Raw genomic sequence first — 17,739 nt, forward strand, 5'->3', positions numbered from 1 at the left:
CACCAACTATTGAAACTGTGATAAATGTTTCTTCTCCCTCCTCTGTGCTGGTCAAGCCTTGCAGGTTTTTCAACACACTTTCATTTTTACACTCAGTTTTGTACATTGTGGCAGAAAATTCAAGCAGCCAATCCAAAAAGTAGCAGTTGGAACTGCAGTCCTAATGTTGTATACACAGAAGTATGAAATTGTCACTGCCCTTAAGATTTTACAAATTAAATCAGCAGTACTCAGTCTTCACAGAATAATCTTCATCATCGGTGCCAATAAAATAATTGAAGTGCCAACTTAGATGACCTGACCAGCACCAGGTGCCACAATCTGTTTGGGTAGGTAAAAGAAATGTCTTATATGTTGAAATTAATGGAGGAAGGACACATTTTTAGCTTAGTGAGCACCACTTACAGTGTATCTCAGGTAGTCTGTACTGAAAAAAAGTGGAAAAAAAAAAAAGTTGCTTGGATGATTTTCAGTAAAAATATATGAAAAATACAGGCTTGCTCCCAGTATCTGGTTTGTTAACCTCAGAGGGGAAGCAACTTCTCTACTCCTGAAGGCATTCTGGAGAAGGAATGAAGCAGTCATGATTGTTGTCAGTTGTTGATTTCAGGAATTAGTAAGTGGGGTGCAATCATAGAAATCACTGACTGACGTGTTTTTGACGCTAACAACATTTATATTTTTTCTTTTGGGTGTAAAATTTTGAGCACATCTGACTTAAATGCAGTTAACCTTCTTTATGGTTATCTGTCACAAAATTCCATAGAAGAGCTGAATGTAGTTTTCATGAATATCTGGTTTAGTCCTTGGAGTCTATCTGATCATTTTTTGCTAGAATTCACAGAACAGCATGGGCATGTTGTGGAGCCTGTTCTGAATCACAGGGATATAATTCTCCCTTTTCATAGTATTGTGATCTAGGGACTTCGTTTAATGTAGGCAGAAGTTAAATGTTAATGATCCACCAAAAAATTATTACTGTTTTGATGCCAAGTATTGTTTGTTAGGCTTATTATGTGTATGATTAAGTACGGAATATTCCCAGAAGTCTTTTTCCAGACGGATATTGAGGTTTGGGAACATCCTTTCTCTTGGTTAGCAAGGATGGATGCCTTTTGAGGGAAATGCTGGATAGCCTGCATTTGGCTGGTAGTTATCTTAATGCTTTCTGGGCATGGTGCACTTGATCAATTTGGTTCACAAGCATAAAATGAAACGCAATAGGAGTAACCTGTAGTTCCTGTGTTCAGCAAGAGATAAGTCTTTTCGCATGAGCAAATCTGTGTATGATGCTGGCTTACCGGGTGACTGCAAAATATAAAGTTTAGGAGAGAGAACTAGCATATACTTAAATTTGGTTTATCGTCACTAATTTGCCTTCTAAAGCATGTTTTTCTAATGGTAGTACATAAATCACACGCACACACAAAGAGATGTATTAAGATATGTTGTCACGCAGTAATTGCTCAGTCAAGAGCAGTTAATCTCATCTTTGCATCCCTGCTACGTGGTGGCAGCGAACTAGCCTAAATGCTCTCATCCTTCCAGCCGCTTTATTGGAACTGTCAGTTTGTCAAGCATCCTTCTGGAATGCGATCACTGCACCTCTGTTTGTCCAAAGATTCCAGCATAGGTTTGAGCCTCACCGAAATCACAGGGCAGAAGACTTTGCTTAGCTGTTAGGCACTGCTCGGGAGAGGCACTCTCAAGCTTTAAGCTCTCTTTTCCCTTTCTTGATTACTACTAGGAATGCTGTCAAAATCAAATTGCACAAAGCAAGCCTACTCTTAAAATGATTTCTCTAGATGGATGAAAGAACCAGCATATCACTTTGGGGGTGGCCTTGGACACTGCACGTGATTTTAAGCACTGATTTTTAGCGTTGCCAAATGGGACTGGAATGCGTCATCAGCAGTCCAGTTGAGTAGTCAGCCTGGTGACAGCACTGGGGTATTGGACTAGAAGTTACAGCTGTCTGGAGCAAACTCATTACGGACACATGAATCAACAGAGTATCTCACTAGTGTCTTATGTAGCAATCAGAGTTCTTTTGATTACCTCAGCATCTGTTCTAGCTTTAGAAGTTGCATATTTCTTGCTTCGATGGTTAAACACCTCTATCTGGAACTATACAAGTTCTATAACAAGCCTAAGCCCTTGTGCTGTATGCAGCCTGCTGTAAAGAAACCAATTGTGTTGATAGTTGTGCAGTGGCAGAGCCTGGTGGTGTTCCTATCATAGCATAGAAGCAGATAAATTTTCAGAGGACTTGAACTCTGACTGTTTCTGTATTTAGTATTTGCTTTTCTTTTCAAAGCCTTTTTTTCCAACATGTAAATCATCATATCTAATTTATTCTTTCAGCAAAAGTAAAACAGAAATACGTTCACATTTTGTTTTTAAATTAGACAACTAGTAAGCAGAGGTTTTCATCCCTCAGATCAGTGCTTCTGTCCAGTTATGGCTTATTTTTTGTCATAGCTTGATGCTGTAATTTTTTTCGGAGCAGCGTTTTCACACATTTCAAAGTAAGAGAAGATGAATAATTTTCAGGCATCAGCTGTTTCAGTCTGCGACAAGAACAGCTAATGGAAATTTATCCAGTTTATCAAGGAAAATCTTAAATGCGGACTTCAGTAAGTAATATACACCACTGACAAAAAGGATGATAAATACACAAAATTCACTGGCTGTGATGCCATCACCTCTTTCAGCCTAATGCTTGCCCCAGATTTCTAGGCACAACTCAAGAGAAAGGGCCTCTGCCCATTGGGCTCTTACGTCCCTCAATGAGTGAGTAAAGGTTGGGCCACATAATTAATGGACGAAGCAGAGCAAAATAGTTGTCTGCAAGTGCTTGTAGAATTCTGTGATATAAAGCGAAGGGAAGAACATTTTGTAAATATTTTGTTACACATTAAAATTTCATGGTACAGAGAATCTTGTTAATATCCACGTTGATTAAATCTGTCAGTTGCTGTAGGTCTCAAGAACGGAGTACTGCTACATGGTAATTATCTTTCCTCCTGCAGCAACGGATGGTTTTCACTAAATCTGAGGTCAATGGTTAATGTAATAAATATTGGCAGCATGCAGATAAGTTGTATTCCATTGCCATTTAGGAAAGAAAAAGCGTTTTTCTGATTGACTCACACAATAATCAACTTCTCAGGTAATGGATGTGATTTGTATAGTAAATTTAACAGAAATTCTTGCTTACTTACTGATAATATAAACTTATTTCTGCCTAGGCAATCATCAGATTAAAATCTGCAGCCTATAAGTATTGCTTATTAACACTGCTACTTGTAAAAATCCATTGTATTTGTCATAATCTCTCTTCTGTTCATTTCTGGAAATGTTTTCTGAACCATGTCCAGGCGAATATCTTACAATTTTTGAGGAAATATGACTTGGTTAAGTTAGTTTCAATTTGTTTTTCATCATATGAAGTTTTCTTTGTCTTTAGTTGTGCTGGTAATTGGTGGCATTCGGTATCATTAACAGAATAATTTCAAATAACTGCAGTCTTCCGAATAAAACTGCAATAGATTCAGTGTATCTGTGTACGCATTGACAAAATATTTCAGATAGCTGTGATGTTGTAGCAAAGCTCTCGTGCTTCAGCACAATTGCTTGGGTCGGCTCCTTGCTTGTAATACTTCACTTCCTGCCTCACGTGTATCTGCTAGCAGCTGTCTCACACAGGCAGTGATCGTTCTGGAAATGGCCCTGGGTCAGAATTCAGTTGCATTTCCTCAGTTGTTGCTGTATAGGGGGCTTATTTGCAGAGGCCGTTGTGAAGCTTGTAAGGTTGTGACTGTTAGTTCTTGCATCCACAGAGCGGTTCAGTGGGTTAGCAGCTGGCTTCAGTGCAGCTGGGTGCTGGTGGAGAAAGTATATCCCCTTGCTATTAGGTGCAGAATTAAAGGTCTTTTAAGGGCTTTCTCTTTCAACTGGGCTATATGAGCGATGGGACATCCTGCAACCACAAATCCATAGTTGTTGCTTTGGTTACGTAGTTTATTTTCCCAGCTTTCAGTGCAGATGTTGCTACGTCCAGCTGATGAAGGCGCTTGCAATAGTATCATGCTGGACTTGGAGCTGGCGTTGTACAGAGGTGCCTGGCTGCTTTTGTGCTGCCCAGACTTTTGTGTTGTGAGAGGTCTCAGAGGACCCAGTGGGGATGCTTTGAAGTACATAACCCTGCACCTTCAAAATGCGAAGGTAGTTTTTGTCCTTGAGTGTCGTGGTGCATTCTATTGCAAATGCTCGACTTCCTCTAAATGAGGGTCTCTGCTTGTGGTACCCAGGTGTGAGCATTGTAGCCCTGCAGATACCTCATATGACTTCACATAGTCATAAGGCACTGTCATGATGTTGTGGCCTTTTTATTTTTTTAAGAGGAGCGCTTACTTGTGTGCATCTCATCCACTAGAACCCCTTCATCCTGATATCAAGTGCTTCTGTCTCTCTGACGCTTTCCTTCCTGTCTTTGTGCGAATAATTACTCTTATCTAAAACCAGGTCTTTGCATTTAGCATTATTTAATTACTGCTTTTTCAGAATTACTCAGATTTATGAACTGCTTTGCATTTTAATCAGCTGCAGCTTGATGCTGTCTGCAGCCAGATGGAACTCTATTCCACCATTCATATTATCAAATGAAAATAATGATATATGCACAACAGCACTGACCTTGAAACTCGTAAGGTCTAAGCTTGTAAAAATAAATTCATACGTTTACGTATTTGAACATAGTCTAAAAATTCATGCTGTCTAAATCTGATGTAATTGATATGTATCTTTCATAACATCTTGGGGAGTCTGCTAGCTTGATGTGTCCATATGTACAAAGATCTAGAAAGATGTATGAGAAATCAAGACAATGTTTTTATTCAGGAGTGTTACATCATGGACGAAATTGGTGCTGAAGAAGAATAAGTGTTATATCTATTATATCTATCTCCGTATCTTGAGGTTGAGATGCACAAGGATATCACAAGCATGCAGGGGAGCTCTTGAAAGTATCTTGCACTGCGATTTGATTTGGTCTGAATTTTTTTTCCAGTAAGTAGGGAGATAAAGCAGGAAATTCAGAGTTCTTTCTGGCTCAGTCTCTAATATTCTGTGTCTTCGTAATTTTTAAGTAGTGGGAGGAACTTTTTTTAGTTTCCACTATTTTCTTCTTGTTTGCTGCTGGTAAATTAAAGTCATTGTTAATTTAGGAACCTGGCAGCTGCAGATCATTTGCCATTCTGCAGCAGCTGTCAGTAGTACTCTGGTTTATTTTACAAACAGATGTTTAATTTGACTTCAATATCGCTGTCAATTTTTTTAGGGGAGACAAAGAGAGGAAGGAATAGAAATAATCGTAGTCATAATAATAGTCATAATTTGATTTCCTTTCAAAACGTAGAATAGAAGCTCTGTTGAAGATATCAGAAGTGTTTTTACAAATTTTGATGGAATGTTTTAAATCTGTTTTTTATTATGTGAACTGCGATTAAGCTTTCTCAATGCATAAGTCATGTTAAAGAAATGGTTTGTTTATAATGCCAGAAGCTGGAGGCATTATGTTCAGTAGTCTACTTCACAATGAATGGAACACCATTTTAAAAGCACGCTTTTTATTTATGGATTGAAATGTTGCATTGCTTCTACTATTTACAGGGAACCAGGTGGGTTTGTTTGTTTGTTTTCATAAAACTAGAGGCCACTGAGGCCCATCTCATGCAAGCACAACACTGGGAGTGTTTTCATTTCGTGTCATGGAAAGCGAAGGACAAGTTGGGTCCAGCGATGAGGAAATTAGATGATGGAAAGGCTAAGTACCGTGCAGTCCTTTTTAAATTTCCTTAACATTTTTCTTCAAATTTTATTTACATTTTCTTTTCTCCAGTGATTTTGTCCAGCGTGTGCCTATTGTGGAAAAAATGTAACGTTTGATGTAATGTGAAATAGAAAACCTGGGTGAGAGCCTCCCTTGTTCAAAATGTCTGCAGGCCCAGGAAAGAGCGTTAAATAAATTAACAGCATAATGGTTTTAATCCCACAACCCTTCAGCATTTCTTAGGTGTTAATAAACCTGGGGTAAATTAGTCATGAAAATGGCACATGCTGCTGGTCATTTGCTCCTCTTTTAATGTATTTTATGACTGTGTTTTTGTGAGAGCGTGTAAGTAAACGTTCTTAAACGTAAGTATATGGGGTGTGATAATGTAATATGAAAATCTCTGTTAGCAAAATTGTTTCAGCATTCTGGGTCTGATGTTTGCTGAACTGTCTGCGTGCCCATGATAAAATACTGCAGTTTGGTGTAGTTCATTTAGCAGTTAAAACTTGAAGCTCAATGATAACATTCATGTGAAAGGCAAATATCTGAGTTAACAGTGTCAGATTCTGCCATCCTTATTATATTGCAAAGTGTTTAACTTCTCATGGATTTAAAAGTAATAAATGAGGACTCACCAAGAGTAAGGTATTGTATAAACGAGGGTCTCAGAGCCTGGACATAGAGTTTATCTTGACTGTTTTTCACATATGAAGCACCGCAGCATCAATTCTGATCGGTTTTCTTAAAGAAGCAGCTGCATTTATTGTAATTCCTCTGAAATGATAAAAGGAGGGAGCCACCTAGAAAAGAAATTGCTTTTTGTGTAAATGGACTGTTGGATTGATTCCTGTCTTTCCACTCACCTGGTCTGGCAGTCTTTGGAAGGGATTTGTGAGAGGATTTAAATATCAAATTCACCCAATAGGTGGGTGAACCATTCCTTTTTCTCCTTTGCTGTAATTAGGTACTCGCTTTTTCTCTTTTCTGCTTCATTAGGCATGCATTAGGTATCTCTGCTATCCCAACTGTAGTGATCTGAATGCTTTCTGTGCTGCTTCCCCACAGACATGGATTTGTTTGCTGCTCTAGCAGAATGTGGTGTAAAGACTTACAGTGCACCACAAAGCATGTTTGTCTTCGTTGATGGTTTCTGGGTTTTCTTTTGCTGCAGAAATGGCAGACTTGGGGACGTAAGGTCCTGTGTCTAAGAAGGAATCATCTCTCTTGGAGGGGAGTGAACTCAGCACTTGTTTGCTGTGCAGTGTATGCTGCCTGGTGATACCTTGAATGATCTCTGACAAGCGAAGTCCTGAGGATGACCTACTGTAGTGGTTATTCCCATACATTTCTTTCCAAAGGTTCAATATACGCTTGTTCTGCAAGTGGAGGGAGGCAGGGTGGAGAACATCTCTCCTATGCTGCAATTGCCTTGCGGTTGTTTGTTGAAATAAATTGAGTGCTGCTCCACAAGTAATGCCTCTTGTTTTGTGATGTTGGTCCATGACATCAGAGGTGGATGATGATGGGATGGCAGTACAGGTTGAACCTTCCCATCAGCCTACTGTTGCATTTTGTTGCTGTGTGACAGTTGGCAGCAGAGCCTGACAAAATGGAGTCAGACATGGAAGTGTGGATGAAGCAGAAGGATGGTGCTGAATTCCTGCATGTGCAAAAAATTTGCACTCGTCATTCGTTGACGTTTGCTGAATGTTTGTAGAGGCCAACCAGTGGATGTGAACATGGCGAGGTGGTGGGTGGTGCATTTCAGCAGTGCTGCTTGGGACACTGGGTCCACCACCATTGGTGCAGATTGTTAGGAGTGCAGCATGCAGGCTTTTGTTCATCACTGGTCGAAATGCATAGCTAGTGGTGGTGACTACATTGAAGAAAGTGTTTTGCAGCTGAGAATTTGCTCTATTGAATAGTGCTGTTGTGTTCTTCGTATCTGTTGTACTTTCCATGGAACTGAACAGGAGGCATTACTTTTGGAGCAACCTGTGTTTATGATGAGGCAAACTTATATATGAAGTAGAAAAATGCCTTGCACTGCAGAGGTGCCACTGTTTCATGAAAGTTGATGAAGAAATTCTTTGGTTACTTCAGATGAATTGTCTGTTAGTATTCCTTACCTAGTTTTTGTGAATAAATCATAGCCGAAGCACAGCTTTCAGTACAGTGAAGGAACACACGTAGCTCTTTGTTCTTGTCAGTTTTATAGTAGCAATCTATGTTCCTGCCACCCATAGCTCTACTTACAAGGTGCTGGAAATGTTTAGGCCAGTAAATAAAGTCAGACTCATGAAGAGGAGGCAAATTGCAGATATACTCACATAAGTGTTTTCTTCATTTACTGGATCAGGAAAACACTCAGCAGTAATAAAGTTAGGAGTGATATCCTTATAATTTTCTAGTTTTCAGAGGCTACTTGGAAGGAATTAAGGCCGTGCTTCTCATCTAATTAAGTGAAATTGATTTTGATAGAATTAAGATCAGTTCTCAACAGAAGGTTGGCTCACAATTGCCAGCAAAGTAAGGTTGCAGCACACACCTAGATTTTCAGGACAGGCTTGGCGTCAGTGCATCTCAACTGTGTGTTTTCAAAGTGTGGTTTTTCTGTCTCCTTTTCTTTTTAAATGTATGTTAGAAGCAAATGACTGTCAATTATTAAAAAGAAAAATTAATAAAAAAAAATGACGCACACATGCACACATAAACCTACAAAAAGAGAAATCCAAGCCCACAAAAATCTGAGATTGAAGATCAGATTTATTGTTTGCTGTGCTTCAGTTTTCAAATCTACGCACGCTGTTGCAAAAGTTTAAGTTGCACTGCTTGGATACCGATCTCAAAACCATTGAGTTTACTTATTTCTCATACACGCATCTGAAGGAGCACCTCCATTTGTGTGTTCTTTGCTTGATCTGCTCTATCCCAGGTCTGCTTCCCCTTCAGCTGCTGATTCTGCCTTATCACCCTTTTCAGCCTTGCTGCTTGTGCTCCTTTGAGATTTCGTGTGTCTTGTTCACCACTGATCTCCATGGTAATTCCCCTGCTTTTAAATTTCCCTTGTGCCAGGTCCTTTGTCAAAATGAGCTCTTTTTCCCAGCCTCTTATCCCCTCCTACCTGGTCAGGTGTCCAGCATCCTATACCCTTCGTACAATAATCTGCATCAAGTGAAATCACAGCCAGTTTTGAGTGTTCAAATTTCAGGGATTATTGCTGTCCCTGCTGAGCTGACCTGCTTTTGAGGTGTTCTTTCCCTCTTGTCCCATTCAAATTCAAGGCATGCGTGCCCTTTAACACCACTGCCATCCATACACTGAAATTTCGTTAGCGAGCCAAACACAATTTGGGCTGTAATTTTCTGCTGAAATCCTATAAAATCTTCCTCAGTCCTGTGCGTAGCGTTGTTGTAAATGACTTGAGTATTGACCTTCTGCTCTCATATTGATTAGAGCGCAGTTAAAGAGATGAGATTACCTAAGGTTTCTGAGGTTGATATGTGGTTTGCTAATACCTGTAGAGCAGAAGGAATGTTGGGAGCTCCGTGTCTCCTGTCAGTGATTCTTCTAGAGTAAACTTTGGAAGAGGCAACAGAAAAACAATCGGTGTGAAAGTTTGGATTTGTATTGTCCAAATAGTTGCTGAGTATTCCCAACTGTAAGCTGAGTAATGCAGCTCTGCTATTGATATATTTATGTATTTATAAATAACTTGGACTAGCTTGTTCTTTGGGAGTACTGTAGAAAAGCTGCTACTCGTGCAGCAGCTAATCAGACGTGAGAAGGATGTGTTGAATTTGGCACGCTTGGAACCGAATTAGGGAGAAACGATTGCCTCTGTATGGGCTCCCTGCTGTTGCATTCTCCAACGATTTATGTACCAACATTTAGCAACAGTATTTGCTACAAATCCTTACTCCAGCTATTTTACAAGGAAGGAGACTTGATTAGGATATCACTCGATACACTGTTCTTGTCCCTACCAGCAAATGGTTTAGTCACTGCAATGTATCTTTGGTGTATTCCTGGTGGAGACTCTTCTAAAAGCATGGCTGGAGAACTGACAGCTCTTATACTTTGTTACTATCTTCTCATTTACTTCTTTCCTGAGAAATTCCATTTCTCATTTCAGTTCATGTTATTCAGTTCATTTCTCATTTACTTCTTTCCTCTGAGAATATTGAAGGTTTAGAACAATTTTTCTAAAGCCTTGAGATTTTTTTTTCAGTCTTTGTTAACTGGGCACTTGTGGGTGTGTTTAATTTTTACTTATTTTGCTTTGTTACTGCAATACTAAAAGCCAGAATAATAACAAAAACAAAATAAAATATTTAATCCCCCAACCTGGAGTGGGCAAAGGGAGAGATCCAAAGGGAAATATGTGTAGGAGTGTTCTGACGGGTTACGTGTGCATGTTGTACTGTGCTATTAGTGACAGAACAACAGAGGTCAAGCAGTAATGGTGAAAAATTTTCTGAAGCGAGGACTGGTGAGGAGTTTAAAACACAGCAGTTTTGCAGTAGTTCATTTGCATTAACATCATAATGTAGTTGTCTTCTGCTGTGTCCTCTCATGGTAGGTGGAACAAGCTGCCAGCCCTGAAAGTGGGAATGCGATTTCCTTTGCTCTCCTTGCTTCTCTTCAATGTCCAGAGGAATTAAGTCTCTGAGTTCCCTGTGCAGGTTGGATGAGCGTTATACAGGTCACACGGACTTCTAGAGCAAAAGTAAAACCATGCTTGGCATGGGTTGTACATGTCCTAGTATCATTTTGGTGTTAGGATTGGTTAGTTAACACACAAGTGCTGCGCGTCAGAGCTTACTGCGAGAGAGCTTAGTGAATGTAGCTGTCAGGTAGAGCAGCACTAGGCTCCTAGCTTGATAGGAACCGTACTGCTACTTTTGGCGTGTTGCTTCTATCTGCTGTACAGGATTAGCACTTAGAATTACAGGATAAACATATCCTCCAACTAACCAGTCCTATCCAGTGCTATCTGACTTGTCTTTGTGGTGCAATTCACAGTGCTTGCTTTTGAAGTTCAAGGTGATGCTTGCTACAAGAACTTTGTGAATAGCAAAATATGAGGTGAAGATACAGGCCACAAATAGCAATGGGTTTTAAGGAAGATGAAGCTTACTCAGAAGACCAGGGCAAACTCATTCTGTCATCTTTTGGTATTTTCTTTTTCTTTTTTTTTTAAAAAAAACAAACAAACAAACAAAAAACCTTGCAAGTAAGTGGTGTAGCACGCATGTCAGAAATGATTTTGTCACTATGACTTTTTATTCTGAAGATTTGAGATTCAGTATTTATATCCTGTGAGTATTCAAGAAGAATGGAGAGATTTTCTGAGAACAAATACAGCATGGCAGCATACACAGCTGTGTTTTCCCTTGAAGTTTTTTGTTGCATTTTGTATGATGTCCTGATCAGTCCTGCAGCCAGTGAGCTCCCATGTGCTCACCATGGTGTACCTGAGTGTGACATGAAGGACAAAGGAAAGGGTTGTGAGCCTAGAATATGTTTGTAGGGTGAGTTTAGAGTGCTTGGTTCCTGCTGTGTAGTTCTGTTCAAATCTTTTTTCTGGTAGTGTGACTGAAATGTTTAAAAATAAAGCTGAAGAGGGACATTCTCATGTCTGTGTATTCACTGAATTTGGTTTTTGTTTTAGAAGTAAGCAGCTTTTGTTGTTCTATCAGCTGACTGATCTACTGGAGAAAAGACAGTCATCATATGCAGAATTGTAAATGCGGGGAAAGTGAGATGCTTGGCATTAATGTTACTGTGTTTATCTAAAAGCAAATACCAGGTCTGGTTGGTTTGCTCAAACTGTATTAAAAGCATCCAGTTTAAAAAACAAACATTAAAAAAAAAAAAAAAAAAAAACAAAAACCACCCACACCTGTAGTAACTCCTAAGTTTTCAAAATTAAGTAAATATTAACCTAAATAAACCTAGAAATAATAGTGCTGACCCTTGTCAGTGATGATCAATGACAAAGATAGTTTCTGGTGTAGGTGCAGCTTTTTCTCTGGTGAGACTGAACATTTTTTTGCAGCCTCATTAAACATCTTGTAAAGTACAATTTATGGTTCTTTGTTAAAGTATGTAAAATACAGTTCTTGGCTTTCTGAGCTGGGAAAGAACTTAAAGTGATGTAAAGAATGGAATAATTGAAGAAAATAGCTTTGGTGGCTGGAAGGGGAAGACGAAGTGAATTCATAAATAATATTGAGCAGACAGAGTTTCTTGTCTGCAGTCTAGGATTTCATTATTATTTTCCAATATCAGTGGGTTTTCCTAGTACTTCTTTTTTCTTCATCTACCCAACTTGTTTCTCCATTAAGTTGGCTAAGATGTATTCTTCCCTGCTATCACCCACTCTGGAGCGCTGATTTTACTCACAGCCGTGGTCTGCAACCTCTGGCAACACAAGAATGTCACCAGTGGTTCTCCTCCCATGTGTGAAAATCAAAAATGTTACCCCGTATTAGAAACTGCTGTATTTGGAGCTGTGATAATGCAGAGCCAATAAAAAACAAACCAAAACAAAAAACCCCACACCCACAAAAGTAGTGTGGATGTTTACTTTTGGGGAAAAAAAAGACAAAACACTTGGGAGGGGAACTGTGCTTTGTTAGAGGTGAGGGAATGTCTTGGGCATCACACTACTTCCTCACTGGCTAGGCTCTACATATTCCATGTGTTTCACTGTATCTTGTAAGGAAGCATATGGTTTGTAAGAACTGCAGTGGAGATGGAAAAAGTGGGAACTTGTGTATATTCACCAGCTCTGGCAAAATCTGTTTTTCTGTTTTACTAAAACGTATCTCTAATATTGTGCTTAATGCTTTTGCTCCAAGTTTAAAAATGTCATAGGAATAATTCTTGTAGATCCCTTCTTGCTTCCTTTGTCACATCATTGCACCCACAGAGACACTTTAAAGTAAGATCATTTCTGCTCATGCTGTGATTTGACAAAAGGAGTAAGGATGATGATCTAAAGCTCTGCCTATGGGAAAAAAAAATAAAAAAAAAAATTGGTATGAGTTGCAACAAGGCTGCTTTGAATGTTTATGGTTCATGATATTCTGTGTTTGTTAATGCCCCAAATGCAATTTACGTGGCTTTATAGAGCCTTTCCCAGCAGGGTGGCACAGTTGCAGAGCTGTGCTGGAGAGGGCCTTCATTCCAGGGAATTCTCTAAGGGTGAGTCTCATCCTCCTTGTGCTGAGACGTGTTCTGAATAAGACAGAAAAAGCCTGGCCTACTTGTATCCAATCTGTCAGTGTTACGAAGTCATATTGCCAAAACAAATATTGCAAACTGCCAGATATTCCTTGATTTTGCTGAGAGAACTCCACAGCGTAGAAAAAGAGTAATATTTGTTTTTGAAATAAAAATAGGTGTTGCTGGATGAAAATAAAAGGAAATGATTTACTTACTACACATATGATTTTTCTCATGCGATGCAAAAGCTTTAGCAATTACTGGAAAGCATCGTTTGAGGACGGTGAGAGCTAGAGAAGATTTCGGAGACGTATTTGTTTACTTTCTCATTCGGTGGTACTCTGATGTGTTGGAGGAAGAGCTGCTTTCCCTTTTCCCATTTTACAGAGATGATTTTGCTGATAGTCACGGAGATAAATGCCTCAATTAAAAGTCCCCTTAAATCTGCCAACGTTTGGGGAAAAACGATCATATTTCCCCTTCCAAAAAAGGTCAGACAGCACAGGATGATAGAAATACCAGCACTGATTTGCACAGACTAAGCAGATGTGTATCTTGTGTAAATTCTTACGAGCTTTCTTGCTTCTTTGTAAAAGCCAGCCATTCCATTTTGAAGCAGTTGACAGTCTCCAAATTCCATCTTTAGTCAAAATCAGAACTTTCATTGAGGAATAAAAGTTATGTCAAAATAATAATAAATAGTAAGATAAAAATAGCAATTAAAAAGCAGGCAAATATGCTGTTCAGATCATTTGATCAGTCTCCAGTCTCAAAATTGATTATTAAAACAGTGAATATTTCAAAGGTGATTTAATACTGTTTCCATCTGAGTATATGTAATGTTGTGTGGCTGCTTTGGGTATTCATGCAGCCATCTAATATACCAGTCCTTTTTCAGCTGAAGTTGGCAACAGAACTCCCACTGGCTTAATTTGGATTATCAGCTCCATATAAATTCAAACCCAGCTGAAGAGACAGCAACTCAAAAAGTTGAGCAGCTTTTGTTGTTAGAAAAGGAACCGTTCCCATGATGTTTCACACTGATGAGCTAATTGCAGCAAAATGAATAAAATAAGTCATCTTCAGGCTTCAAACAATTTCCATTTTATTTCTAAAATAGCTTTATGAAGTAAAATACTCAATGTTTTTGATCTGCAGATCTGGGTGCTCTTCACCAGAAAGCTGATTTCTTGTTTGTTTAGCTTTTAAGTATGGGTGCTTTTAGACGGTAAGCTTTGAAAAGCTTGTTCTTTGAAATTATATTTAAGGCATGGAATCGTAGCGTAATTTAGAAATTCATTTAGTCCACCACGTGCTTGAAGTGGGTGCTGTTACATCAAGTTGAGGAATGAACCTGGCTGGACTTCTCGAGTGCAAGTATACCTTAACATCTCACATTGGGTCTTTCATCATCCAGCGCCCTTAAATCCTTCTCCTCAGGGTTGTTCTCAAGCCATTCTCCACCTAGCCTGTATTTCTGCTTGAGATTGCCCCAACCCAGGTTCAGGACCTTGCATTTGGCCTTGTTGAACTTCGTGATGTTGGCATGGGTCCACCTTCCAAGCCTGTCCAGGTCCCTCTGGATGGCACCCCTTCCTTCTTACATGTTAGCTACTTACAACACCACTTAGCTTGGTGTTGTCCGCAACCTTTCTGAGGATGCACCTGATCCCACTGTCCATGTCTCCTACAAAGATACTAGGTCCCAGCAGTGATCCCTGAGGAATGCCACCCATCACTGGTTTCCACTTGGATGCTGAGCTGTTGACCTCAACTTTGAGTGTGACTATCCAGCTAATTTCTTTTACAGCAAGTTGTCCATCCATCATATCCATTTTTGTCTAATTTGTCGACTGGGATGTTGCTTAGGACAGTGTCAAATGCTTTGCACAAGACAAGATCAATGAAGCCAGTTGCTCCTCCTTTATCCATTGGTGCTATAGCTCCCTCATAAAAGGACACCACATTTGTCAGATACAATTTACCCTTGGTGAAGCTGTGTTGGTTACCACCAATCACCTCATCTTTATTTTCCATCTGCCTTAGTAGGGTCTTCAGGAGGATCTGCTCCATTCTTCTTTTCACACTGCTTTTTTCAGAGCCTTGGTTGTTGCCTGTGTAGTCCTTTACTGCATCTGCCTTTATGAGATGCCAATTTATTAAGGAAAAACAATCTGTAGTTTGCTGTACCCCTCCCAACTTGATCTAGCTTTAGGAGGTTTGCAAAGGTCAGTTATCATACTGGGTGGGTTATGTGTGAAATGAAGTATTCCATCCTGTCCTGCTCTGAACTTGTGTCTTGGAAAGAAAAGCACGGTAAAACTGCATCGAGTTTTTGATAACTTGTGGGGTTGGACGCTGTCAAAGAAAGCAGACTTAACTTCAGCAACACTTCTAAGCATACACAGTGATTTTTCTTCTTACTTCAGTTGTTAGAAGTGAAAAATAACTCTCGAGAGATCACGGTGACTGTAAAGCTGAGGTAAGACAAGAGTCTGACTCTTACTGTTTAGAATTTCATGTCCCTGACTGGACCTTCTTATTAACTGCTTGCCGTTGTGCTGGAGCAAGAGCTGCTGTGTTAAAGTCATGATAATGGTATTCAAGGGTTGGTATAAAGGGCTCCCATACTACTAAACAAAGAGGAGATACCAGCTCAGGTTCTCCTGAGGAAACTCCGTGTGAAGAACGTTCATGAATTTAACCCAATTGTAACTATTTTCTAACAGGAAAACCACAAAGTTTACATGTAAATTAAATTTTATAGTTATAAGATGGCATAAGAACCTAATTAAATTTGAGTAGGGCTGGAAGGGGGTCACTTGAGCTGTTCCAACTGACATTATGACATTTGCTCTGTGTTGGACGCTGGTCTCCAAGAAGAACATAGTATTTTACTGCTTTGAAGATACTTGACAGAAGATTCTGCTTATGATATCTCAGATGGGATATTTTAAAAAATTAATGTGTACAATTCCATCTTTTTTTTTAATTTTAAAAAGTTGCACGTGAATTGTTTTTCCCTGTACTATTTTCTGATTCAACAGTTCCCCTTACCTGCCTTCAAACTGAGGCTTATGAAGCTGCATTTTGTTTGAACTATATATCTTAATTAAGCATTCTAGATTGAATTAAAGTGCCCTTTCTCTTGGAACCTTTGAATTACTCTTGAAGACTTCAGCTTATGCTAGCTCTGGTCTTAACCTTATGGTTTGAGTTGGAAGGGGCCTTGAAGGCCATTCATTTTCAACCCCCTTGTCACCCACAGGTTGCACAGAGCCTCCAGAGATGGAGTAAAAAACTGTATTAAAATTATATTTGCACTGAATTTCTGTAGCATATCAGAAGTATTTATTTGTTCAGAATGCATTGGAATTGCCTACAGACTGCTGCTTAACTTAGCCGTGCGATTTTCTGAAACCGATTGTAATTTCAGTACTTTCATATAAGATTTGATTTATTGAGTATTCAGTTGACCATCACGCATTTTGAAAGCACAGATCCTCAGCACGTAACTGTGATCATTTCTGTAAAGATAACAACAACCTAAGTCTCTGCAAAATGTAATGCAATTCGAATGCAAGTTGATAAAAATAAAAAAAAAATCCCCAAATCCTAGCTTTGTTACTACATGTGTTGTCAGAATAAGAAAGTACGCCTAGGTTTTAGCAGCCCAGTTCTGTCCGTTTGCTACTTTATCACGCACTTTCTTCTTGCTTTAAGCAATAAATGTATTTCAATCGTTTTTTCTTTGTAGAGCCAGTATTGTGCAGAAGCGCATTATTTATTTTCAAGACGAGGGCTCTCTCACCAAAAGAATCTGTGAACAAGGTAAGGTGATCTCCTTGTTGTGTTCTGCTGAGTTCTCCTAATTGTTATATCCAGTTACAATTCTGATCCCTTGAATGGTTTCATACGGATTGAAATTTAGGATCTCTTATTTCAGTGATGTTCTGCCTACCTGTGCAGGGAGCTGCTCTGGCAGGGGTTGGATGCTCTCTGGAGCTCCCTTCCAGCCCCTATGATTCTGTCATTCTGTGATTCCTTACATTGCATACCGTTTCTTATACAGTCTTTCTTGCTTCCACCTAAATGTGACACTTACTCCTTTTTCCCTTGTGTGAAACCTGTTGCTTGGGCTATTTTAAACCTTTCCTAGAATTAATTATAGCAGAGAGATTTAAAATTCACACGAGAAACAAAGGAGAACTGCAATTGTCGTTTGATAAGTTGACTTTTATTTCTGCATATGCAAATTCCTCCTTCCCAGAAAGGTCATGCAAGTGAAGTTAGTTCACATAACCACAGTCTCCTGACTCTCCTTCTGCGTTTTGTAATTATTTTCATTCTTTCTTCTTTTGAACCAGGGTTGTCATGGCAATGTTTGCGTATTTTGGAGGAAATTCTGTGAAGTACATCAGGCCATTAAACTCCCTCTGAAAACTGAGGGGAATTGTATGTTGGATTTCTTCAGGGGCTTTGTGGAATTCTCTATCAATTCTTAAAAATATAATCTGTTACAAAAGCAAATATGGAAAGTGACCTTTAGATTCTGTAATCTGCTGGCAGATTGTGTTGCTTCTGTTAGTAAACATAAGTATCCTTCGTATGGGAATGTGTGCAGATATTGGGGAGATATGTTCACCTTCAAACAGATATCCCATCTTTGC

At 39.3% G+C, this 17,739-nt stretch overlaps 1 protein-coding gene across 1 annotated transcript in view; it reads left to right on the forward strand.

The window, feature by feature from the left end:
• The window catches only part of SPON1 (spondin 1), a gene marked incomplete at both ends in the record, with an annotated part of 182,770 nt that overhangs the window by 58,262 nt on the left and 106,769 nt on the right, over positions 1-17,739 (forward strand). Inside the window, one exon of the mRNA XM_079536927.1 lies at positions 16,827-16,900. Within this exon, the coding sequence (XP_079393053.1) occupies positions 16,827-16,900 (74 nt within the window). The remainder of the gene's footprint in view (positions 1-16,826; positions 16,901-17,739) is intronic.

Source organism: Tetrao urogallus, assembly GCF_951394365.1.
Source record: "Tetrao urogallus genome assembly, chromosome: 6".
Taxonomy (NCBI): Eukaryota; Metazoa; Chordata; class Aves; order Galliformes; family Phasianidae; genus Tetrao; species Tetrao urogallus.